The sequence below is a fragment of the Narcine bancroftii genome, chromosome 6 (assembly GCF_036971445.1).
Source record: "Narcine bancroftii isolate sNarBan1 chromosome 6, sNarBan1.hap1, whole genome shotgun sequence".
Classification (NCBI taxonomy): domain Eukaryota; kingdom Metazoa; phylum Chordata; class Chondrichthyes; order Torpediniformes; family Narcinidae; genus Narcine; species Narcine bancroftii.
Window position 1 is genome coordinate 18,754,257 of NC_091474.1, and position 25,913 is coordinate 18,780,169.

Sequence of the window (25,913 nt, forward strand, 5' to 3'; positions counted from 1 at the left end):
CGCTGGGTTGCTATATCTCTTTCTAGTGGGCACAGGGCTCCCACCTTGTTTATTTTAAACACACCAGCCTCACAGATAGGCGGCAAACACATAGTGATGTCACCGCCCCGTCCCGTGGAGCCCCGGGTGGGAGGGATATAAAAGAAGGATGGCAAACTCAAACAAACAGTCTTTGGCTGACTAACCTTGTGTATGTGTGTTGATTTAGTAACTCTTCTGGAGTAGTCGCTACAAATAATTCTTTATCATTGCATTTCCAAAAAAGTGTGCTTTAAAATCTTCTGCTGCCTGCAAATTGAATGAGCATAATGTACTGAAAAGACAGGGTGCAGCACTTAGGGTTTACAAATTGGATTGTAACATAAATTTAATCTGCCAATGTAGCTCAATTTGTAATCAATAGATGGCTGCCCAGGTGGAAGATGACATCAATGCATGGTCATCAGTGACATGTTGGCAGGAGGTTCAAGTCTGGCGAGTGAGCAGCTCAGATTAGGTCACTGTGATAATCAGTATGTGTGCATACAGTGAATATAAATCAGTTTTAGTGACTTCTGGCAGGAATACCAGTGACTTCCAGCAGGTGTACCAAAGGGGCGTGTTTGCCCTAAAATTGGTCGGTAGCTGTTTGACCAGCCAATTTATAATCTAGTGTGTAAGAGGCTGCAGGGGCCCAGTACATGGGTAGGAAACACAGGCCCCAAGCAGCCTGATTTTGAAAACCCCTACTCTTAAGGTCCAATGTACATCATAACAATTTTATGGATGAAGTGGCAGGGCTCATCACCAACCTTGAAGAAATTTTCCCAAGGAGATCTAGCTATTGTTTTGGCAGCATCAGTTGTAATCAAGCATCAGTAAACCAAGCAAAAGGAATGTTATCAAATGGAATAAATGAAACAATAGATTTTTTAAAATTGATGATTGAAGTTTATTTTATTGTATAATAGTACAGAACATGTAATATTACACAAAATTTCCTTCAATGCCATTAAAGACAAACAAAAGAAAGTCCCTTTAAAGTCACTGAGAATCCATGGATTTACCTCCCGCAGCCTCACAGCCGTACATCGGCAATCCGAGCTCTTGACCCAAATCTCTGTTAACATTCAGGAGCTTTCTTGCCCTCAAATCCCGGCTCCATTATGTGGTTCACATGAGCCAGTCTCCAGCAGCCTGCAGCCCGTGTGGGTCCACCAACTGCAAGTCCCCCACAGACTGTGTGGGTCCCCTCACCCACTGAGCCCCTCGCTGATCCAGCACTGTAGTCAACTTCCCTGTTGGGTCATCTCCTTGCTTTCTGCTTCTCAATGGGAGGAGTGTTCTCCCAGTTTCTGGTGCCCTGCGCTGGTCTGCTGTTCCCCCAAAGGCAGCAAGAAATCTGGTAGATGGTGGGTCGAGTGCAGTACACAAAAGTGCTGGAGAAACTCAGCAGCCAAGGATAGCATAAGGCAGTTGACATTTTGGGCCTGAGACCTTCTTCAGGTGTTTTTCACCTGAAGATGGGCTCAGGCCCAAAAATGTCCGTTGCCTTGTGCTTATGGATGCTGCATGACCTGCTGAGTTTCTCCAGCACCTTTGTGTACTGCAGGTATCAATTTTAATATTCTTTGAATATTTTACAGAGTGAAAACTAAGGACTGAGCTTTCTAGCTGAGATTAAGATCATAACTGGGAATATCGTAAATTTTTAAAACAAGTATAACTGTTTAAATTCACATAATTTTGAAATAATTATTTCAGGAAAAATTTTAAATTTAGTGTTTTTATGTTCAGAGAAATTGTTGAGCAATAATTATGGTGTTAAAAACTTTGACATTCAGTGAGACATAACAATTTCAGTGTTTTAAACAGTGAAAATAGTTTGTGACTATTTGATTTTCACCAGCTCACTGATCGCATTGGTGAAAGATTGACGAACAGACCTTGTGGAAAATCAGTGAATTAACAACATCAATGTTTCCACTGAAGTCATCTCCATTTTCCACATCACTAATTCTGGATCATTGTTTTATCTTGGAATACATATTTATACTTTCATAATATCATATTCACTTGAGTGGGGGAGGGTAGTCCTGATGATGGGAGAATGGTGCTGTTTCTCGCTGGGAGAACTTTTTGGTCTCTCCTGGAGAATTGTTGTTCAATTGTAATGGTGTCACTTTGGAGCTCTACAATTGTTAACTGAGATTGGATTACACTGGGACTTTTTCTCATTTGGAGTAGTCGCTCATAGATTCACCTAAAAGGTTCTTGCCCACACTTACCCTTGAACTTGGAGAAGGTCTTGCAGTTATAAAGAAGGTTTAGCAGCCATTGCTCATTCCATAGTATGTCATACACAGTCATAATGGAAACAAGGTACTCAATGTACGCACAAGGTCCCACATAGAACAAAATATTTTATCCTTAGATTTTTGAAGATATGGATGTGGTGGATGGGCTAAATCAATTTCTGTATTGTAAATTTCTACTGTTCTTGCCAATTGTTGAAATATATATTGGTCAATATATCAAGGTGATTAAAAAAACAGAAATGCTGGAGGAACTCAACAGGTTTCGTAGCATCAATAGGAGCTAAAGATATATTACCAATATTTCAGATCTGAGCCCTTCTTCAAGGTAGCCACATTTTCATTCCCCTGGGGGGCCACAGCACATTTAAGTAAAAGCCTTGTTTTCTTTTCACCACACATATTGTAAATATTTAATGTTTTAATTTTACATTTAATTTAGGCATACAGCATGAAAACAGGCCTTCTAGCCCACAAGCCCATTCTGTCCAAATACCCCAATCAACCTATGACCTCGGTATGTTTTGAAGGTTGGGAGTACACCAGAGCACCCAGAGGAAATCCACATAGGCACAGGGAGAACGTACAAACTCCTTACAGACAGCGTGGGTTTCGAACCCAAGTCACTGTAATAGTGTTGCACTAACTATTTTTTGTTTTTCATATAGTTGAAAGAAGTACAAAAGAAACCAAAAGTTGACTACTTCATAGGGAAGGGGCCGATAAACTTTGATCAGAGTCCTGGGGGTTGGGGGGTGGAGGGAGAGGGTGGCAGCAGAGCCAAAAAAATGTGGATGTTTCTGGCAAAGTCGTATTTATTGTCTTTACCCCTTTGAGCCCTGAATTGGTGCCACATGTAGACAAAAAGGGGCAAGGATGGTAGATTTCCATCCCTGTAAGACATTAGTGAACCAGATGCATTTTTACAATAATCCATTAATTTCATGGTTACTGTACTGATGCTGTTTTTACATTAAAGTTCCAGATTTATTTAATTATTTGAATTTAAATTTACCAGCTGCTATGGCAGAATTCAATCCCTCATCACTGGAACAATTCTCTAGAGCTCTGGTTGCTAATGCAGTAACTTAACCATTTTGTGTGTACCTTTTGGGCTTGAGCTCACAACCTTCTGACTTGGAGGTAAGAGCACTACACGCTGAGCCACAGCTTACACAGTGACGCAAACTGCAAAACGGGAGGAAGGCATCAAACCGGTAATGGAATTGGTCTCTTGCATTTGTTCCCATCATTGAACATAGAAAGCTTGGAAATAGAGTGGGTTCCCACCGTTTGTCCACTTGACTACAAAATGATAAATAATACGTCAAACAAATAAAACAGCAAATGTCAGAAACACTCAGAATGTCAGGTAACATCTGTGAGAAAAGAAAGGGAGTTAATGTCTCAGGTTGAAAACTGCTCTGACCAAGTTTAGCTCTTGTGGCACATGAAAGACTGCTGGTATCTGGAACAACACCCAACCTGCTGGAGGAACTCAGCAGGTTGAGTGATATCAGTGGGAGATGAAAGAATGGTCAGCGTTGCAAGCCAGAACCCATCCACAGGATGGATTCTGGAACTCTCATGCCACCTGATGCACAATGTTTCCAGCATCTGGATTTTACTATTTTCATTGACCAAAAACAGAAAGGAAAGAAGTGGTTGGAAGATTTAGTCTAAAAATTACAAAGCAGAACTGAAAAGGTTGGGAGAGATTTCCTTAAATCAAATATTCGATGAAAAGGATTCCATTAATTGACTCTTGGGTCAAGAGTTTCAACAAAACTATAATCTTGATCTACATGGATACTTCTTTTTCTGAAAAGCTTTTCTTAGAAATAGTTGTGAAATTAGCAAAAGTTGCGATATTTCTGGGAGGTGAACTGAAGTGTATACTGTACTCCGAAGGAACAGCAGTGAAGGTCATTTACCTTTCATTGCATTCCAAGCCTTTTCAACCTGCTTTAGAATAGACGTGCAAAATACAAAGCCAACCGTTGGCACAAATTCTCCTCGATTCAGGCCAAGTTTGAACCAGTTGCCGACAAAGAAAAGCTGTTTTAGAATCATTCTTCTACTGGAAATCATGTTCAGCCATTTAAAGGGGCACTGAACCAAGCGTGTAGACAACAGATGGTGCTTTTCAATGTGCAGTCCTGATAAGACCGTAAGTCATAGGAGCAGAAAGAGGTTATTCAGCCCATCAAGTCTGCCCCACCATTTAATCATGAGCTGATCCATTTTCCCACCCACTGCCCGGCCTTCTCCCCATAACCTTTGATGCCCTGTCTAATGAAGAACCTACCCCTCTTCTGCCTTAAACACACCTGGCCTCCACAACCGCCTGTGGGAACAAACTCCACAGATTTTCCACCTTCTGGTGAAAGCAATCCCTCTGCATCTCTGTTCCAGGCAGGCACCCTCCAATCCTGATGTTGATGCAGGAGATTGACTCAGACACGAGCTGCCCATTTCTCTCCGTAGATCCTCTTTGACCTATTGAGTTCCGCCAGCTGGATTTTTAATTCTTCAGATTCCAGAATTGGTTGTTCTTGTGTCTTCAGCATATTTAATGGTTTGGATGCACCAATGTCATTGAAGCAATTAGAATTAGTTTCGTAGAGACATTTCTCAAGAAAATATATGGTAATAAGTGCAATTGAAGGACGTGCCTGCACAGAGATAGCAAATGGGAAAAGAAATAGAATTTGTATTCTGGAGCGAACTCGTCCTCTATTCACTCTGAGACATCAAGTGTCACTCCTAAAGGAGCCACAGTGCCTTGTGCTTTAGACTTAAGAGCCAGTAGCTGCAGAGGGAGGAACCAAACACAACAGGTCTCACACAGAAAGACACCTTTATACACCTCACCTCTGCAGAGCACCAGGATGTGGTGGGTGGGATAAAGAACAGGAGTTTGTGAACAAAGAAGATAAAGGATGAATGGGACAGCTTTAGTTGCCGGAGCTCCGAGGAATAATGAGGGTGTGTCAGCCAGGGAATTGCAGAATGGTTGTGGCAAGGCTAGTTACTCATGGGGCACATTCACTGGGAGGATTCAGATAAGTTTGGGTAGGATTGTTGGCTGATTGATAACATTCATGAAGCGGCAGATTGATGAGATTACTTGTCAGCGGGGGATGCAAGGTTGAATGGTTATTGGGATGAGTGGGCAAGAATCACAACCTGTAAAGGATTTCGAAGTTAAATGGGGCAGGAAGGATTTGTCGTGGGACCTGATGGGTAGATGTGGCAATGGATAAGTCTATTAACTCAATGGCTGCTGCAAATCAACTTGTAAATATATTATTTCATTGCATTTAGTTTCAGTATCATGTTTACGTGCACAGGAACACAATGGAAAGTCCAGGGTTAAACAGGAAACTCAGCAGATGGTGTGATTGTAGTGCAACACGAAAAAGTGTTGGAGAAACTCAGCAGGTCATGCAGCGTCTCTAGGAGGATAGATCCAATGTATACTGCAATGGAAAGTCCACCTCAAATACATTTTCTTCTTAACTGGAGATTCTTTACATGAGATACTTCTGACTCAGCGCATAATTTTTGCTTGTTTTGTGTACACAGCATGGTCACAGGCCCTTACCCCCAGTGTTCACATCGGACATTAACCACCTTTTTACACAACTCCTATTGTAATCCCCCACGTTCCCGTTAAACCCCCCCCCCCCCCACCAAATTCTACCTCTCACTCCACACACTAGGAGCAATTTACACTGGCCAATTAACCTGCACGTCCTTGGGATATGGGACAAAACCAGAGCACCCAGAGGAAACTCATATGGTAACAGAGAAAATGTAAATTCCACATAGACAGCACCCGGATCAGAATCGGAGCCAATTCCTGAAGCTGCGAGGCACCGTCTACTCGCTGTGACACTGTACCACTTTGATGTTTGCTTTTTCATTGCTCCTGGTGAAAGAATCAACTCCATTGACATTATGAGTGATGTGAAATTCATTATGGTTTGTATAGAAATAAATAACCTCAATACAAAATTCAAAAGACATTTCAGATCCACTTTAACCATCAACCAATACATGTTCATGATTTGACAAATGCACTCCAATAACTGTATCTGATACAAGATTTTTGTAGAGTATATTCATCCCCATGGAAATTCTTCCGGAAAAAGTGCAATGAATACCTACTGGGATGGTTTCTGGGCTCTGGTCCAAGAAATACAAAGATAGATTGAAAGGATTTTTTTTCAACAAAGAAACAAGACTAAGGGATCGGAAGGGACAGAGGGCAAGTGTTTAAATTGCTGAAGAATCGTTCCAGTGTAAATTAATGAGTATTTCGTTCTTCCCATGGAACCTAAAACCAGTGGACATGACCTCATGAGCTGGAAGGAAAGGTCTAACAAGGAAATGGCCATAAGTTCTTTCTTCAGAGGATGAGGAAATGGGTAGAAACCACTATCATAATCTTCAATAATTAAAAACACAGTGGGTAGCGATTCCTGACATTTGCTTTCAGAGAATGCATTCTCTGGGCACAAAGCACAGGATATAGAGGAGGAGATTTGTTTTGCTAAATGTCCAGTGTAAATCCTGCCTCTCAAAAAAGCATGTGGAAGAAAGGATTGGAGAGGGAGTTTTGAACCAGGGAACAATATTATATGTTGAGTTAAGTGGTTTTCAAACTTTTTCTTTCCATTCACATACCACCTTAAGTATTCCCTATGCCATAGGTGCTCTGTGATTAGTAAGGGATTACTTAAGGTGGTATGTGGGTGAATGAAAAAGTTTGAAAATCAGTTTTAATCGTACCTAATTGACTCGTTATGTGCATGGTTTCATAACTCCAAAGGAAATGTGCCAATGACCATTTCTCTCAAGCAAAATATTTCAGTGACAATTGGGCCTAGAGCAGTGGTTCTTCTTCCCACTCGGATACCACTTTAAGTAATCCCTACTAATCACAGAGCACTGATGACATAGTAAAAAGACTGCTTTCCAATAGAGTCAAATGCATAGCTTGTTCAAAGTCTTAACATAAAGGGTAAAAAGTGAGTATGGTGCACAGTCTGGATGCATTCTTGAAGAAAGCCTCAATAATTCTATAATCTATTATTCTCAACAGGGGCCATGCAGCCCCCTGGGGGGGGGGTCACAGCACATCTAAGGGGAGGCCACAGACAGATATCGTGAAGTATATTTTATGTTTTTTTTATGTAGTTGATAGAAGTATGAAAAATGGTCTGTAAGGAGTTTGTTCATTCTCCCCACGTCCACATGGGTTTTGTCCGGGTGCTCCGATTAACTCCCATCTTCCAAAACAAAAATGTAGCAGGGTTGTAGGATAATTGGGTGTAATTAGGCGGCACGGGCTCATGGGTCGAAAGGGCCTTACTAAGTTTTTTAAAAATTTTTTTAATTTAAAAATAAACTTGACTGCTTCACAGGGAAGGAACCCATAAACTTTGAGTCCTAGGGGGCCATAGCCAAAGAAAAGTTGAGTATGGCTGCTATAAACTGTTTGTTCATGAGATCTGGAGATGCAGACAAACTCTATTTTCCCATTCTTCATTGCCCTCAGTAGTGAACTTGCTTTCTCCTCGAATCTCCACAGGGCATATGGACCTCTCCCACATTTATTCACACATCAACAATGGGTGATTTATATTGCAGTCTAGATTACAATGTGAATTCTAGACACAAGATAGGGAAGTTGTGGGGCAGGTGGGATGGCTTGAAGACCATTCTGTTTGCATGATTATGTTGCAATATGTTCTGTATTGCAATATGAAAATAACCACTAAAATAGCATTGATGAACTGTTGCAGTGGGATTGGATAATGGCTATCTGATTAATCTACCTGTTCTATGATTGGAATTTAGCTGAGAACATCTTGCCTGCACATTATAAAAGTTAATCCATGGCTAGAATATAAGTTTGTGTCTCAGGCTTAAAACCTGGTGTGTGTCAACTCTGGCTCAGTTGGCACCAACCTCTACCCCAAAGCCCTGAGCTTGAAAATCGAGACTCAGTGCACACTCGAGGGAATACTAAACTGTGGGAGCTGTGGACTTTTGACTGAACTGTTAAACTGAGGCTCTCTTTGCTTTAGTAACTGGCACTACTTTGAACAAAAGCAAAGCCATTCTGACCAATTCTGGGCCCTCTTTCAACTCTACTGAGAGGGGTGACGCAGTTAGTGCAATGCTTTAACAGCACCAGCAATTAAGACAAGGGTTTAAATCCAGTGCTGTCTGTAGGGAGTTTGCAAGTTCTCCCTATGACTGTGTGGGTTTCCTCGGAGTGCTCTAGTTTTCTTCTATCGTTCAAAATTTTCTGTCAGTTGAGTGTAATTGGGCGGCATGGGCCCGTGTGCCAAAATGGCCTGTAACCGTGCTGTATATCTTCATTTAAAAATTTATAATTTAAAAAAGAAATTATCTGGCCACTATTATTAGTGCTTGGGAGTTTCCTGGCTATAAATTGGCTGCCCTTTGTCATGCATAACCATTGCAAATGCATTGATGGCAAGATTCTTTGGGACATTCTGAAAATGACGTGCAAGGTGCAAAATAAATGAAAGTCCTTCCTTTTTGCTTTTTTTTTACATGAGAAGTCTTGTATTTTTGAGTCAGAGCCTTAATTTTGGAGCTACTGGTGGGAACTTTCAAATGTTTCAATGCTTAAACTCTAAAAGTTAGGATTTTTCAGAACAGTAGGGTACTTTGTTCATTATTTTTGCCCAACAATAAATCTATAAGAACATTTATGGAAAGCAGTGAAAGCAAAATACCCAGAGAGCACAAATGGGCCAACTTTCAAATAGTTGAAGACCACACAACATTCTAACAGCGTGTTGATTAGTGTGATTTGGATATGTAATTTGTTCTCAGAGTCTCAGTCCACTATTGAGAGAAGAAAACATATTATGTGTAGGCAGATAATCAAACCTTGGAGAATTAAATAGTTTATTATCACATGTAGTGAGATGCAGTGAAAAAGTTTGTCTAACGTGCCACACAAGCAATTCACTAAAATGCACCAGATTTCTGGCACCATTTTCGATTGACAAAAAATGTTCACAGAAAACCACAACCAATAACAAGATTAATTCAAGATTCCTATATTGTCATGTTACATGTTCTGTACTATTACATTACACAAAATTGCCTTCTCCCTGCCATAAGGCAGTCAAAGAGTTGCCATTAGTATCAGCCGGTACCCCTTGCAGTTCAAGAGGAAGAGAAGCAAATGAGAGTCATTTCAGTCACTGAGTGTGTGTGATTCATAAAGAAACCTGAGCTCCAGATCCAAACCTTCAGTATCGGGAGCCCTTCTTGGCCTCAGCACCCTCTCAAATCTAGGCTCCAATACCTGGTTCCCATGAGCCAGTCTCCAGCAGCTCGCAGCCCGTGATTGCCAGTCACCCACAGCTTGTGCGGAACCTTCAGCTGCTGAACCGCTCGCTGGTCTGCTGTTGCGATCACTGTCCTGTAGGGTAGTCTCCTCTGTTTCTCCTTCTTAATGGGGGGGAGGGGGGGGGAATGGGCAGTGTTCTTCCTGTTTCTGGTGCCCTGCGCCGCGGTATGCAACCCTTTGAGGCTGCTGCCAGCACAGGCACCGCCATCTCGAGCACAGACATCCGCAGTTGCAGAGTTTTGCCTACAAACACCATTGGCTCCTCTAACAAGCCATTTAAAGCCTATATTGGAGCCGTCAGCATCAGGATGAGGTGGTCCCGGGTCTGCACCAGTGGCAGCATGGCCTTTACAGCAGCGTTACCATTTATTTTTTATGACAATGGCAACATTTAACTTTAATTTGGCAGGCAAAATTTAAGTAATAATAACATCGGCTTCCTGATTGGAATCCAGCACGGCAGTTGCTCCAGTCATCCTCCGCAGATCTGGCTCAGGCCTGATTGTGTTTATTCCACAGACACAAGGTGCAAGTAATGATTTTGGCAAATAGAGGATCTCCTTTCCTGGAGAAGGGCTTTCAGCCTGAAATGTCGACTATCTATTGCTCTCTATGCTTGCTGCCTGGCTGAATTCCCCTAGCACTTTGTGTCTTGCTCCAATTCAATCCCACCACCTGTTAGGATCTCTGACCTATGACACTCATAATGGTTGGTATTGAGGACTTAAGTCTTGGCACAGAGATGCCCTATGTGAATGGAGTGAGGCAGTGGTTCTCAACCTTTTTTACCCACTTTCATACCACCTTAACTAATCCCTTACTTACTTAGAGCAGCCATAGGTGCTCTGTGGTTAGTAAGGGATTACTTAAGGTGGTATGTAAGTGGGGGAAAAAAAGGTTGAAAACCACTGGTTTAAGGCATACATCACTGTTCAAGCTATTCAACCCACCCTACCCACCTCACACCTGTCATTCAGTTTCATCTGAGGCAAAGTTTGCAGGTCCCATATCAGAATCTTTTCACCTAGCCATCCCTCCTCCCCCTGCTTGCTGTTGTGCCCTCCCTCCCTCTCCACCTATTACCCACTACATTTGGGACCATGCTCCTTCCCCCAGCCCTCCCCTCATTTCCTTTTTGTTTGGACACCTGCTGACATTTTTCCATATCTCGATGAAGAGCTCAAGCCTAAACATAGGTTATGTTCCCCCAGCATTGCGTTTTTATTCGGAATCCATAGAATTGGAATGGAAATAAGCCCTTCTCACTCACAAGGGACTGACTCAAAAGAGGGAGATAATGGTTTTGCACAATAATCATTAACATTCTCCAGTAGTATGTAAAAATGAATCAACATATGGCTAAAAATGTTTTGTTTCATCAGGCCTCAGACTATTGACCCGTACTGATTGGCGCAGTGAGAATTACCTCTGCTAAAAAGGTAGTGTGATACAGAAGCTCTAGTGTGGGCACAGTATCTTAATTATTAAATTACTGGACTGATGTTGAGAGGCCTTGGCTATTGACTTGGATAAAGGAGTTAAAATCCCACCAAGGTAGTTGGGGAATTTAAATCCAGCTAATTAAATAAACCTGGAATAGAAAGCTGGTAATGGTAGCTATGAAGCTGTTGTGATACAATTTCTTTTAAACATCTGGTTCACCAATGCTCTTCAGGGAAGGAACTCAGCTGATCTTCACAGACCCACCGAAGATGCTGATTTTTAAATGTATTCACTTCAAGGGGATAGTAAGGAATGGGCAATAGGAATGTTGGCAAAAACATGCAGAAGATGCTGGAGGAACTCAGCTGATCTCACAGCGTAACCATAGGAGGTAAAGATATATTACAGATGTTTTGGGCGTGAGCCCCTCTTTGAGGAATAAGCAGAGACCAGGAAAGTGTAAGAATAACGAGAATGGACGGAATGGGGGAGGAGTCCAGGCCAACAAAAGGTGTTAATTGGATATGATAAGAGAAAGGGTGAGAATTAATTTTGGCTCTGTGAAAGGAGACAGAGGAAAATGAGAGAGAGGGAGAGAAAGAGAGCAAGCTGGGAGAAAGGCCACACAGAGAAGAAGAAAGGGGGTGGAATTTAACAGAAATCAGCGAAGTCAATGTTAATGCCATCCAGATGGAAGATGAAGCGTTGTTCCTTGCAATTTGCAAGAGCTCTCAGTCTGGCAGTGTATGAGACCATGAACAGACATGTCGGCAAGAGAATGGGTCAGGGAATTGAAATGGGTGGCCACTGGGAGATCCATACTTCACTGCAAAATCCATATTCTACGAACAAGTAAATAAAAATATTTAAGAAATCCAAGCTCGAAAACTAGTTGATGAAAACTGAAATGGATGAAGGGATCAAGCCCGAAACGTTGATTGTGTATCTTTATTGTTGTATGAAGTGCACAGTTTGACCTGCTGAGTATTACCAGCAAGTGTTTTTACTTCAATCATGGTATCTGCAGACTTTCGTGTTTTACTTTTGAAAACTAGCTGCGCTCTCAAGATTTCCCAAAGGATAACTTTCATTGCTTTTTGACCAGGGTTATGTCAATGAGGATGGATAAATAATCCTCACAGAAGCTTTTTTCCAAACACTCAATCAGTCAGTGCAAAAAAAATCAGAACTTTTCAATGTTAATGGAGACACCTGCTGGTTAGAGTGTAATGCGTTGAATGCCAGTAATCAAGGGGACAATTACCTTAAATGTTATTGAATATGTTTAGAAATGCAACACGAATTAATTGTGGCATGTTCTTAGCGAGTGTGTGATCGTGAGGTTTTCATATTTTAAGGCTCTGCTCTGAGCAGTGGTGCCCTAATGCAAGCACTGACTTTGCCCCCCCCCCCATTAAAAGTTGCACAAAAAAAGCTACACACCAACTATGCCACCCGACGTATGATACAAGCAGCCCATCAAGCACTGTCACAGGGTGGTTGGCAGGGACCAGGGCCATCAGCAGGCAGCCGGTGGGGCTGCCGTCAGGGTGGCCAAGCCATCAGTGCTCAGCCGGGGTGGGCTGTGACAGGCTCACTGGCTGCCCAGCCTCCAGCACCTCACCCAGCCTCTCTGGCTTTTGGGGCTGCTCATCAGTGCCAGCGGTTCATTGCAAGATCAATGTATTTCCCTGGCTGGCGCTGGAACTGGCAGAGTGGTTCCAGCTACGTGGGGGATTATGGATAGGAAAGATGGCCACTTTGCCCATTGACCCTGCGTTGGGATGGCCCCGAAGCGGCCCATGAGATGCTGGCCCGGAAGGGCACTCTGGGGTGCTCAAGTAATTGGGATGGAATCTGTTTTGGGCTAGCCTGGCTAGGGACTCCGACATTGGGCAGGCAGGCTTAGATATTGGGAAAGGCTAGGTGAGGACAGTGCCCACCCCCCGCAAGTGGCACCCAGGGTATATGCCCTAATTGCCATACCCTAGATATGCCTATGGTTCTAAGCATTTGAACAAAACAGCGCTACAGTGGGAAGATGTTAATTCAATCATGACGTAGGATAAAGATGGCGGCACTGCTGGAGCCGCTGCAGTGGCAGCGCTGCCGCTGGTGAGGACCTGCAGGGAGTGAGGGAGTGGAGATGACTGCTCCCATGGGATCCAGCTGCCCAGTCAATTGCTATCAGCTCCATATGGACTTGGAACGACCTGTTGAGGGAGCCGATGGTGGTTTTATATGAGATCCTGCGACCCCAAGGTTCGCATCCATGATGCCAGCACCTATTAATTGGCAGCAACTATGAGGGACTGTGGGCTCCGGGCAAGTGGAGGACTGGAGGTTGGGAAGATCATACCCCCCATCTGAGAAGGAGAAGTGGAAGAAATGACCCACGGGACTGTGACCATGGAGGTGAACCAGTGAGGAGGCTCTGCAGCTGAGGGACCAGTGTAAGCAGCTGGCTGCTGACGACTAGAGGCAAGGAACCCATGGCTGCTGGAGACTGCTGTTGGGAGACTTGCACCCTTGCCAAGCTACAGACTACTGAGACTGGCTTGAACTGGCTGGAGAAGTACCAGGTACTGAAACGGGGATGTGAGGGGGTGCCGGGGGCACTGAAGAGTCCTTGACTGTGTCAGAAGTTCAGATCTGGAGTTTGGGTCACCAATGGTTTTTGCATTGAACTCTGAGTGGCTACAGAAGTGCAGGAGGCGTATCTATGGACACTTGGTGATTCTCTCTCACTGACTGTAAGATTCGCTTAGGCAATTTCTGCCAGTGGAGAATCTGTCTGCCTTGCAGCAGGCAAAAAGAAATTTCATGTAATATAACACTGTTTTATTACTGTGACAATAAATTGAATCTTGAAATGTCTTGCAATGTCAACCCGAGTGTTATTGTTGGGCCAGGATCTGCTGCATTTGATTTTCTGAATCCCTGCAATCACAAACCAAGCTAGACTTAAGGTAGCCGTTACAGTACAAGTTTCAATTTCACAGAGTTTTCACTAACTCTATTAACTGATGTGAACTCTTGTCATAGTTTGATTTATAATGAAAATGGTTGCAGTTATTTTACTGGCATGTGCAAAAGGTCACATCCTTGCTTCTGAAGGTATCAGATTTAGGGTAAGCTACAGAGTCATTTAAAAAAAAGGCTGAAGGTTTATGGGACATTGTGACTCAGTGTGTAGAACACTCTCTTTCACCTTTGGGACCTGTGTTTGATTGCAACCCAGACTGAAAGGATTAAAGTTTCCTCCCTGCCCCCTGTAACAATCTTATAGAAAATGAGTTCCAGGCTGTCAGTGGCTCTAATACAGTGCAGATTAATCCATATTTGCCACTAAAATGGGAAAACTGAAATAGGGAACAGGTTTGAGAAGTGGACAACCTGCACAAAGAAGTGAATCTCTAAAGTTGGAATCAAGACAAAAGCAGAACAGAAGCTTTACTGTACATGTCAGTAACAGAGTATGTGATCTGGGAGTGGTTGATGCAGACATTGTCGAAAATATTGCCTTTCCTTTGCACTGGCATGCCATTGAGACAAGATTCAACAAATAAAATAGGCTGTCAAGGGCAGATTCTGGAAGAGAATATCAAGCATATTTGATTTTATAATATTACGTTGGGAAATCATTTACTATTTCTGAATTGGGGAAACAAGCTGGCATTCACAGGCATGTATAACATTCCATTCTTTATTTGTGTTGTAAGCCCACTGCTGTCTTGCCTGTCCTCTTTTTTTTCTTTTCTGTAAACTAAGCTCCTTTAATTCTGGCCTCTTGCTTACTCCTGATTTTAATCACCCCAGTGTTGATGGTGGTGCCAAGAGCCTAAAACCTTTGCATTCCATCCTTAAATATTGCTGTCTCTCAACATGACTCTCAATTAGAAGTTTGTGACTGAGCTTTTGGTTATGGTCCCTTGTGTGACTTGATGTCATTTTTTTTTGGTTGATTGCATTCCTGTTAAGTATCTTGGGATGTTTTGTTCAATTAAAGATGCTACAAAACTAGATATTGTCATTGTTTCCATTCTCCCCATTTTATCACCCAAGGCTGGATTACTGTCCAGTTGCCTCAGTGAAGAGTGCTGCTTCAGTTTTGATCCTTGGTTCACTTACTATATAAGCAGTAAATCAACAAACCCATCAGTGTCTACAAATTTATTTTAAAAGCAAGCAATTTCTGTCAAGACTGTTCTATATTTTCTAACTTTCCAAGACAAAAGTAAAACAGTAGCTCAATTGCTCACTGCTGAATGAAGCTCATTTGAGATTGACAGTTGACCAACGACACTTCAAACTATAACACACGTGCAAAGCTGTGGCAGACTGTATCCAGGCTACTGAATAGGAACGGACATTGCAGCTTTCAAAGTCTGTGCATTTACCACAGACATCTGCAAAAGGAATTTACAGAAACTTTTCCCGATAAAGTAAAAATACAGAACCTGTCAGAACCACTAAACGATTCTTCATTAGCTGAATTTTCCAACTACATTCTTTTGTGCAGGCCATGATTTTGTTTGTAAGAGTACTAAAAGCCAACATGAATTTCAACTTTGACCTCAGTGCCTTCAGAGAATACAGTTAAGTGAGACAGAAAGTAGATATTGGTCCGAGGCTAAAGGTTAAAATCTTTTTTTCTGGAGTTTGATATAACATCTTATTCCATATTCTTATCCCCAACTATTTCAGGAAAAGATCATTTCATAGGAAAATGCTCCACTGCAGTAATTTGGTGATGAGTATAGACAGTGAACCAAAATGTACTTAAACTCCACAGAGTTTTAGTTTTAATTATATCTTTTCAGGAGTGCGACCAGGTCCACATTGATGATGTGTCTTCAGATGACAATGGCCAAGATCTGAGGTGAGCTCATCTTGAAAATAAATCCCACATGAGCTGTATAATTCTTCAGTGTTTCAGCTATGTACTAATTAATGGAACTAATGTTGCTAACAGTCTTCCTCTCTCCTCCCACACAGCACATATAACTTTGCAACAGATGGTTTCCAAACAGCCGCAGTTGGTGGAAACCTTTGCATAGGCTCTGGTGTACACGGGGGTGTAGACTGGATGAGGAAGTTGGCGTTCCGCTACCGTCGAGTAAAAGAAATGTACAACACCTACAAAAACAACGTTGGGGGCAAGTATATGCAATTTGATGTCTTCCAAAAGCCATCATATCAAAATGCACTGCCACATAATGACAGTTCCACTGCAAAACACTTTGAAAGGAGTCTTTTCAGTTATAGTAAATCTGAAAAAACTAATATCCAAAATAAAAATACTTCTTGTCAGTCTCAAAGAAGAAACTGCAAAGAGGGAAAGGTAATAAAAAAAACCCCACAGGATATGAAACAAGGCCATTTCTGGGTTAATTGTCAATAAATTGCCCATTATTTTTGATGCATTTATTTCGTTCAGTAATTCCTGACCATTGACACCATCTGCATTATTTTTACTGGTGAACCTGCATCAAACTTTGTACCAGTGTTGGATAAATACTGGACTGTTATTTTTTTTCCCCCAAGACATTTTTTTCTTGGTTGAGAACAATGTAGCTGCAACGTGCTATTGTAACCAGCAATATTGCATTATGACTTGGTTCTGTGTCATTAAACAGGCTTAATCGGGACACCCAAGAGAGAAGGGTGGCTGCAGCTGCGGGCAGACATGGAGGCTCTGACTGACCTGTGGCTGACACACGCACTGAAAGCACTCAGTCTAATTAACTCTCGGTAAGGTGCCTGTGGTTTTCTGGTGCTTGTGTTGAAAAGTTCCAGTTGAGTTGTGGTGGGGAATGAGCATGAGACAGAGATGCAGAAACAGACATTCAGCCCATCGAGTCTGCCCTGCCATTTAATCATGAGCTGAGCTGATCCATTTTCCCATTCAGCCCCACTCTCCGGCCTTATCTCCATAATCTTTGATGCCCTGGCTAATCTATCTCTGCCTTAAATACACCCAATTACATAGTCTCCACAACTGCCTGTGGCAACAAATGCCATAGGTTTACCATCCTCTGGCTGAAGAAATTCGTCTGAAGTGGTAGAAAAAATAAACGGACGGGCTTTTTTTTAAATGGGGAGAAAATTGAAAGTACCCTGATGTAAAGGGTCCTGAGAGTTCTCATGCAGGATAATCTGGTAAACTTGCATGTTGAGATGGTGACAAAGAAAGAAAATGCAATGCTGGCATTCATTTCAAAAAGAATAGAATCCACAGCAGGGATGTGATCTTGAGGCTCTATAAGGCCCTGGTGAGACCTCACATAGTATTGTGAGTAGTTTTGGGCTCCTCATTTAAGAAAAAAAAGTCCTGACATTGAAGAGGGGTTCATAGGAGGTTCACTAGGATGATTCGGAAAGTGAAAGGGTTATCCTACGAGGAGTAGTTGACAGCTCTTGGCCTGTATTCATTGAAACATTTTGTATGTTGAAAGGCATGGAGAGAGTTGATGTAGAAAGTTTGTTTTCCAAGGTAGGAGAATCAAAGTCAAGAGGGTGCAACTTCAGGATTGAAGGGTATCATTTACCACATAGATGTGCAAGAATTTCTTCAGCCAGAAGGTGGTACATCTGTGGAATTTGTTGCCACAGGTAGTTTTGGAGGTCATGTCATAGGGCATGTTCTTGATTAGCCAGGGCATCAAAGGTTATGGGGAAATGGATCAGCTCATGATTAAATGGCGGGGAAGATTTGATGTGCTGAATAGCCCATTTCTGCTCTTATGTCTTATGGATGCCTCTGTTCTAAGCAGATGCTCTTGAATCCTGAACTTGTGCCCTCTTGTCCTATACTCTCCCACCTCATGGGACATAAGCTTCCTACGTTTATGCTTGCCTTTCAACATTTTAAATGTTACATTGGGTGAATGGGGGTAAAACATGCTGGAGAGAGTGAAGAGGAGATTCGCCGATGTTGCCTGGATTCAAGGACTTCAGTTAAGGGGAGAGATTGAATAGGTGGAAATTGTTTACTCTGCAGCTAAGGGATGATTTGACAGAGGTATATACAATTACAAGAGTTATAGATGGGGTAGATAGTTATAATCTTTTTTCCACTGGTAATGCTATCAAAAACAAGAGGACATAGGTTTAAGGTGGAAGGAATTCAAAGGGGATTTGAGAGGAAAGTGTATTTTCACAGAGAGTGATCTATAGCTAGAATGTGCTGCCAGATGAAGTGGTGGAATCAGATTCTGTATTTGAGAGATATTTGACACATATTTGAATAGTCAATGCATCAATGGATATGGTTCTCATGCAAGTAATTGGGATCAGTAAATCTGGTCTGCATAGATGTAGGATGAAGAATTCACTTTTGTGCTAAACAAATCTGTGATTTAATTAAATCAACTAACAGTTGGCTCTGAAATCTTGAAAGTCAGTATTATTTAAGTCACAAATGCTGTTTATTCTTATCACATCCCAATTAAAGCTGGTGCACTTGAACACTTCAGTGTTTACAGCTTTATGGAGTAGAGTGAGGAGCATCAGGATTGATACTGAGATAAATTCAAAAGTGCAAATGTGTTGCATTAAATACTGCAGGTTGAGATAATGATTTATTCATTTGTGGGACTTGGACATAATTGGCAAAGCTGCATTTATTGTCCATCTTTAGTTACCAAACCAAATAAATAGATAAAAGTCAACCATTTTGGTGGGTCAGGAGTTGCATGTAGGCCATGCATACATAGTTGGTGGATTTTCTCCTATAAAGAATTTTGGTGAGCCAATTAGGTATTTACAATAATTCCATATTGTTATGGTTATGTTATACCTTTACTTTCAAAGTATTAGTTAATTTAACTTTCTACCTGCCATTGTGGGATTCAAATTTAGACCTCCAGAACAATAATCCAGAGAATTAGCCACTAAACTACCCCACCAGAGATCAAGAGAGATTTCAGTGCATGTAAGATAATGGACAGAATAATCACTGGATTATTTGAGCTCCACATTCCTAACATGCAACTTCTCAAATTATATGGAGAAGAAATTCAGCAAAGCTCATGACAACAATTTCATGTTAAATCCACGTTCTACAAATTTGGTTCTGCAGCAGTCAGTGGGGGAGCAGAAATTGTGACTGGCACTCTTCTCAATTGAAGACTATAAGACATAAGAGCAAAATAGGCTATTCAGCCCATTGAGGCAGGCCTACCATTTAATCATAAGATCCATTTTCCCACTCACCTCACTGCCTAGCCTTCTCCCCATAACCTTAGATGCCCTGGCTAATCAAGAATTTATCAATTTCTGCCTTAAATACACCCAATCACTTGGCCTCCAATTCCACTGTTTTAATCAGATACCCCTCAATCCTGAAGTTGTGCCCTCTTGTCCTGGATTTTCCCATCTTTCTGCATCTACTCTGACCATGCCTTTCAATGTTTGAAATGTTTCAATGAGATCCTCCTAAATTAATCTAAATTCCAATGAGGACAGGCCATGAGCTGTTAAACGCTCTTCATATGATGACCCTTTCATTCCCAGAATCATCCTCTCCAACATCAGCACATCCTTTCTTAAATGAGGAGCCCAAAACTGCTCACATTGAAGGCAGGTTTCTCCCATATATTTTGTTAGCATTTGTAGTCAAATTGCCTATATAAATAAAATCACTGTTAAGAATGACAATGTATCAATTGTCTTTTGAACAATCCTCAAGAGTGATTAGACACGGGGAGGAGTCACGTGATGGAGTAGTGGCCGGACGGTGAACTCCAGCCCTCTCCAGAAAAGTCGGGAAAAACAAAGGAAAACACAAAGGCACAGAAATAAAAGTTACAGAAAAGTGAGTATAAAGGTGGAAAGAAGATGGCGACAAAAAAAGAAAAATCGAAAGCAACGGTAAGAAGAGAGGAAGAGAAGACAAAGGAGGAAAAAGGTGAAGGCCTTACCTGTCCGAAGAGGCCCGCTGCGGAGAGAGAAACCCGCTCCCTCAGGTCGGTAAATAATGGACTACAAAAATGGCTCGCAGAGCCGAGTAAAAGTGCGCAACCGCGCATGCGCGAAGTATCGCGCATGCGCGATGCGAATGAAAAAAAACACACCGACGGGAGGGGGGACCAGCTGGGGAGTCGATCTCCACAGCCGGCAACGACAGCTGCAGAACACCTGCAGCAAGAAGAGACCACAGAAGACAATAGAAACAAGAAAGAAGAGGAGGAAAGGGCAACAAAGAAACAACAGATGGTCAACCCAGAGGAAGAAGAAGAGGAAGAGGAAGAGTACAGTGAAATAGAAGAAGAAAAGAAAGGCAAGGTAAAGGATATACTTGCTCTTATTACAGGATACATGGAGTCATTTAAAGAATGGCAAACACAGGAATTTAAGGATTTAAGAAAAAGAATAAACAACACAGAAGAGAAAATAAATAAAATTGAGATGACCTTAACAGAAATGGGAAAGAAAATGGACAAGATGGAAGAGCGGGCAGTAGCAGCAGAAATGGAGGTAGAAGACTTAAAAAAGAAATTGGAGAAATCTAATAAAAAAACTAAAGAGACACAAGAACTACTTGCTCAAAAAATAGATACAATGGAAAACCATAACAGAAGAAATAACATAAAGATAGTGGGCCTTAAGGAAGATGAAGAAGGCAAGAATATGAGGGAGTTTATAAAAGAGTGGATCCCTAAGACCCTAGGATGTCCAGAACTACAGCAAGAAATGGAAATAGAAAGGGCACATAGAGTATTGGCCTCTAAACCACAACCACAACAAAAACCAAGATCTATTGTAGTAAAATTCCTAAGATATACTACAAGAGAAAAGGTACTGGAGAAGACAATGGAAAAAGTAAGAGAGGGCAACAAACCACTGGAGTATAAAGGGCAAAAAATCTTCATTTATCCAGATATAAGTTTTGAACTCCTAAAGAAGAGAAAAGAGTTCAATACAGCAAAGGCGATTTTATGGAAGAAAGGGTATAAATTTATACTAAAGCATCCAGCGGTATTGAAAATATTTATTCCAGGACAACAAAACAGACTATTCTCGGATCCAGAAGAAGCACGAAAATTTGCAGAACAATTACAAAAATAGACTGAGGGAGGAAGACGGGTAATGAGTGTAAAGAGGTATAAGAGTGAATAGAGACAATGAGCATACATGAATGTATCTGTACTTAGAGGAAAATATAGATAGTATAGACAAGAATTAATAAGGGAAGGTAATGGAATAGAGAGAATAAGGAGGGAATTAAAAGAGTGACCTTTGTGACATCTGAAAAGTGAAATCTTTTCTGGGGGAGGCGGGGTGGGGGGAAATAGCGGTCACTGCAAAATCAGTTGACGCTTGCGAGTGGATTCGCAAATCCAAATGGAGAGGGGAGATGTGGTTGTCTGACAAGGGATAAAGGACAACTCAGGAGGTGAAGGGGAGATTGGGGATAAATAAGATAGAAATAGGAGAATAAGGAAAATGTTGGATGTTGTAGGAATGTTGTCTTATAAAGAGTTGAAAATAAGAAAACAGAAATGGAAAAGGAGGAAAGGTAATGATGGAAAAACGGAAAGAGAAGATAAACAAAATATAAAAGGGCTACGCTGAACTATATGTCTTTAAATATTAATGGAATACATAACCAAATTAAAAAGGAAGAAACTACTAAATTTAAATGAATAAATGTATTCCATTAGAAAAAATAACATATAGGTTAAGAAATAATATTGAAATATTCGAACAAGTATAGGAGCCTTACATTAAATACAATAGCGAAAACCTACCGGGGACAAACATTACCTAAGTTGATGGAAGGAGAAGGAAAGAAAAGAATGGACTCAGTAGAATTTCTGGTGTAATTTTGTTGAATGACAACATTGTCTGACTGGCTTAATGCAACCTAGATTGTATACCTAAAATGGATGAGGGGGGGGTGGGGGGGTGGTTTGGGAGGAAAGGGGGGGGGGAGAAAAAGTCACTGTATATGTGTGAAAAAGAAATAGTGTATATCATGGCTAATGTGATTTATGGTGTGAAAAATAAAAAATTTTTTAAAAAAGAGTGATTAGACACATTGATTTGTCAGAGCATTGGTACAAAAACCATCTACTTTCATGATTATATATGAAATGTTTTGGTGTGATGAAGTGTTATTCAATGAAACATGGTATAGTTCCAGACTCGGAAAGTGAGTCAATCTGGGCAGCCAATTAGAGCAAGACTAAAAACATTTTGAATCAATTGCTTTTATTTTACAGATCAAATTGTGTGAATATTCTGGTTACAACAACACAGCTGATACCTGCCCTCTCCAAGGTATTGTTGTACGGATTGGGTACAGTCTTCCCCATAGAAAATATCTATAGCGCTACAAAAACAGGTAAGCACATTGGAATTTTAACGACTCTTGGAGCCCTCTTTTTATTTTAAATTATACTTAATAATTGGTTCAGGATTACATCATGTGTGAAAGTAATACCCACACAAAAACAGCACTTGAATTCAGCAAACACTGGATTTGCTCATTGTTGACTTTAGAACTGCAATGAGTGACATTAATAGATAACCATGCTTGAACTACAAACAATTAAAGCAAGTTATGTCGAATTAAATGATTAGTCAACGTATTTGGCCCAAGAACAAGAAAGTGTCAGTACAGCTTGGTTGTATTGTGATCATGCCTAATGCCATTGTGAAGACTCAACTCAGCTGCAGTGAGAACTTCATCAGATACTTCATTGACTGCTGCTCTTCATTGAGATTGGAGGAACAATAATGTTATTGTTTATTTTCAGGAAAGGAAAGCTGTTTTGAAAGAATAGTTCAAAGGTTTGGAAGGAAAGCGGTCTACATTGTCGTGGGGGACGGTGTTGAAGAAGAACAAGCAGCAAAAAAGGTATGAAATAAATCTGTTAGTTACTAACCAGCATAATAATTTCCACTGAAACTAAATGGCTTGTGAGATTGAGTATGCTTTCCATATTCCTAATGTTCATGGTGCATTTTTGAATGAAAACTCATTCACCCTCAAGTGGGAAATGAAAATTCTTGCAGTGCTTGTTTCTGTTTTATTTTGGGGAAGACATATTTTCTTGCAGGCTTATGGAAAATTAAACTAGATCATTTTGACCTTTTAAGTGGCCTTTCAGCGTTTCTTCCACAACTGACAAGGGCATGGTTTGAACATACAGGCCAGGATCCTGCAACTCTTTTAGGACTCCAGCAACAGATGGACTGGTTCTTACCAGACTAGCTGCAGCAGGTATTGCACATGCTCATCCTTGATTACTAAATGGCCCCCTCAAGGCCAATCAGGATGATGCAGGTTTATGGGTCCCGGCAAAGTACTCATGCCTCTTCTCAACACCCAAACAGGTCCTTCCTGCCCGCAAACAATAGCCTGCTCCTGACAATATTTTGAGTCTCCAAGTTGAGAGATCCAAAGGTTTCTGTGGACACATTAGTGAAAATGAACTCATTTTAGGGTTAGATTTCGGTATTTATCTCGTATCTTCCATGATTCCATTGCTGGTCTTTGTTCAAACTTCAGATCACTTCGTTGATCCTTCCCTATATTCCCTGTGTATCATTCTTTTCAGCCTCACCACTGTCCTGCAATGGAGACTCGGCTTCCCAAAAAAGATAAAACGAGGCCTTTCTTTTCCTTTATGCTGATACCATCCAAAACATCTAAATGTAAATTTCAATTACTTTTGTACAGTTTTTATTCTCATGCACTCTATTTTAAATGTAATTTTAAAAATTTTATTTACAGCACAGTATAACCGATTTGGTAATTTAAATCCGTGCCGCCCAATTTCACGCAAATTAACCTACAACCCCCTGGATTTTGAAAGGAAACCAGAGCATGGGGAGAAAGTCCAAACTCCTTACAGACAGTGCCGACTTAAACCCAAGTTGTTGGCGCTGTGATAGCGTTGCACTAACCACGACGCACACTGTGGTTGTGAATCAGTTTTACTGAACTGTTGTAGGATTGGTTTTGAAAAATTCCTGCACAGACCCAAATTCAGAGTCAAATTGATTCTCACCAATGACATATGGATGCAAATGTACTCCAATTATTCACGTTCTCAATTATTCCAGGACAGGTTCTTCTTCCCATCTGATATAAATTCAACCTCAATCAAAGACCAAATGAATTTACCATAATCCATAGTGTACTTGCATTACTCCCTTGGCTAGGATATTGTGACATCAAAATCCACTGCTCTATTATGCAGCAGTTTCCACTGTCCAGTCTGGGCTATATTTATAATGACAGATAATGGAGTTTCAACCAAATGAATAGCAATATCCTAGTAACTAATTCATTGTACAAAGGTACAGCTGATATACCTGAAACATCAAAGCAGACACCATTTCCCCCACAAGGTCAGCACCTGAAGCAACTGAGCAAACAAAGTCTTTACCAGGATATTTCTTTCTAGTAAGCTTCAGTGGCTGTTTGAAAAAAAGGTTTGAAGTGGCCTCTTACTGATGCGTCCCGATGTGAATGGTGTGTTTGTGTAGCGAACGCATTGCGTGAAGAGTAGCCAGCATGCCTGTCTCCTGGTTGATTGATGAGAATGGCTGACTCAGCCACGCACCTGAGCTATCCATAATAGCATGAAGAGACTTTCACCATAAACTGTTGTATCGACAGTTCAGATGGTATCAGACTTACTTGGATTCCTATTTTAACAAACCTTATGTATTTTTTTTAAAGTAAAGGAGGATTAGTGCCAGAAAAACACCAAAACATAAAACATTTACAAAAGAATTAAATATTAATGCTGCCTTGTAGATAATCAAAGTGCTTCAAATTTTATTTATTTTTAACTGCCCGAGGGGAAAAAAGAGATCCATGGCAATGACTACTTCATCAATGAAGGCATTGCCAGTTCTATATTAAGAATGCTCATGCTTCTGCATGAAGAGACAGATTAAAACTTATGCCATCCATTGGTCTTACCAGATTAAACCAAAGAAAATGCGTCATGAAAAAAGGTTTGGGATAAAATTTTGGCTTTGTTCACCAAGGATATATTGGGGCTGCTTCTTTTTACATTGTATATAAATGATTTAGATTATGGAATAGATGGCTTTGTGGCTAAATTTTCAGACGATACCAAAATAGGTAGCAGGGAGGGTGGTGCTGAGAAGACCAAGTGGCTGCAGAGAGGCGTGTATAGTTTAGGAGAATCGGCCAAGTGGTGGCAGATGAAATACAATATTAGAAAGTGTATGGTCATCCACTTTGGTAGAATAAATAGACGGGAAGACTATTATTTAAATGGGGAGAAAATTCTACATTTTGAGGTGCAAAGGGACTTGGGAGTCCTCGTGCAGGTTAACTTTCAGGTTGAGTGGTGGTGAAGAACCCAAATGCAATGTTGAGACTCTATGAAGCACTGGTGAGTCCTCACTTGGAGGACTGTGTACAGTTTTTGGCACCTTATTTGAGAAAAGATGTGCTGGCATTGGAGAGGGTTCAGAGAAGAGTTACTAGAATGAAACCAGAAATGAAAGGGTTAGCCTATGACAAATGATTCCTGTCTCTTGCACTGTAGAAGGATGGGGTGGGGGGTGGGATGGGGGAGGACCTCAGAGGCATTTCGAATGCTGAGAGGCCTGGATAGAATAGTTATGGCAAGGATGTTTCCCGTGGTAGGGGTTTATAAGATAAGAGGATGTCAATTTAAAACACAGATATCAGGAGATTATGAGGCTGTGGAACTTGTTGCCACAGGCGGCTGTAGAAGTGAGGTTGTTGGGTGTATTTAAGACAGAGATTGACA

General features: G+C 41.2%; 1 protein-coding gene across 1 annotated transcript in view; it reads left to right on the forward strand.

Annotated features, from left to right (window-relative positions):
* The window catches only part of LOC138735780 (eyes absent homolog 1-like), a 254,304-nt gene that overhangs the window by 220,366 nt on the left and 8,025 nt on the right, over positions 1-25,913 (forward strand). Inside the window, exons 12-16 of the mRNA XM_069884202.1 lie at positions 15,966-16,024; positions 16,141-16,301; positions 16,782-16,896; positions 22,371-22,492; positions 22,908-23,008. Of these exons, the coding sequence (XP_069740303.1) occupies positions 15,966-16,024; positions 16,141-16,301; positions 16,782-16,896; positions 22,371-22,492; positions 22,908-23,008 (558 nt within the window). The remainder of the gene's footprint in view (positions 1-15,965; positions 16,025-16,140; positions 16,302-16,781; positions 16,897-22,370; positions 22,493-22,907; positions 23,009-25,913) is intronic.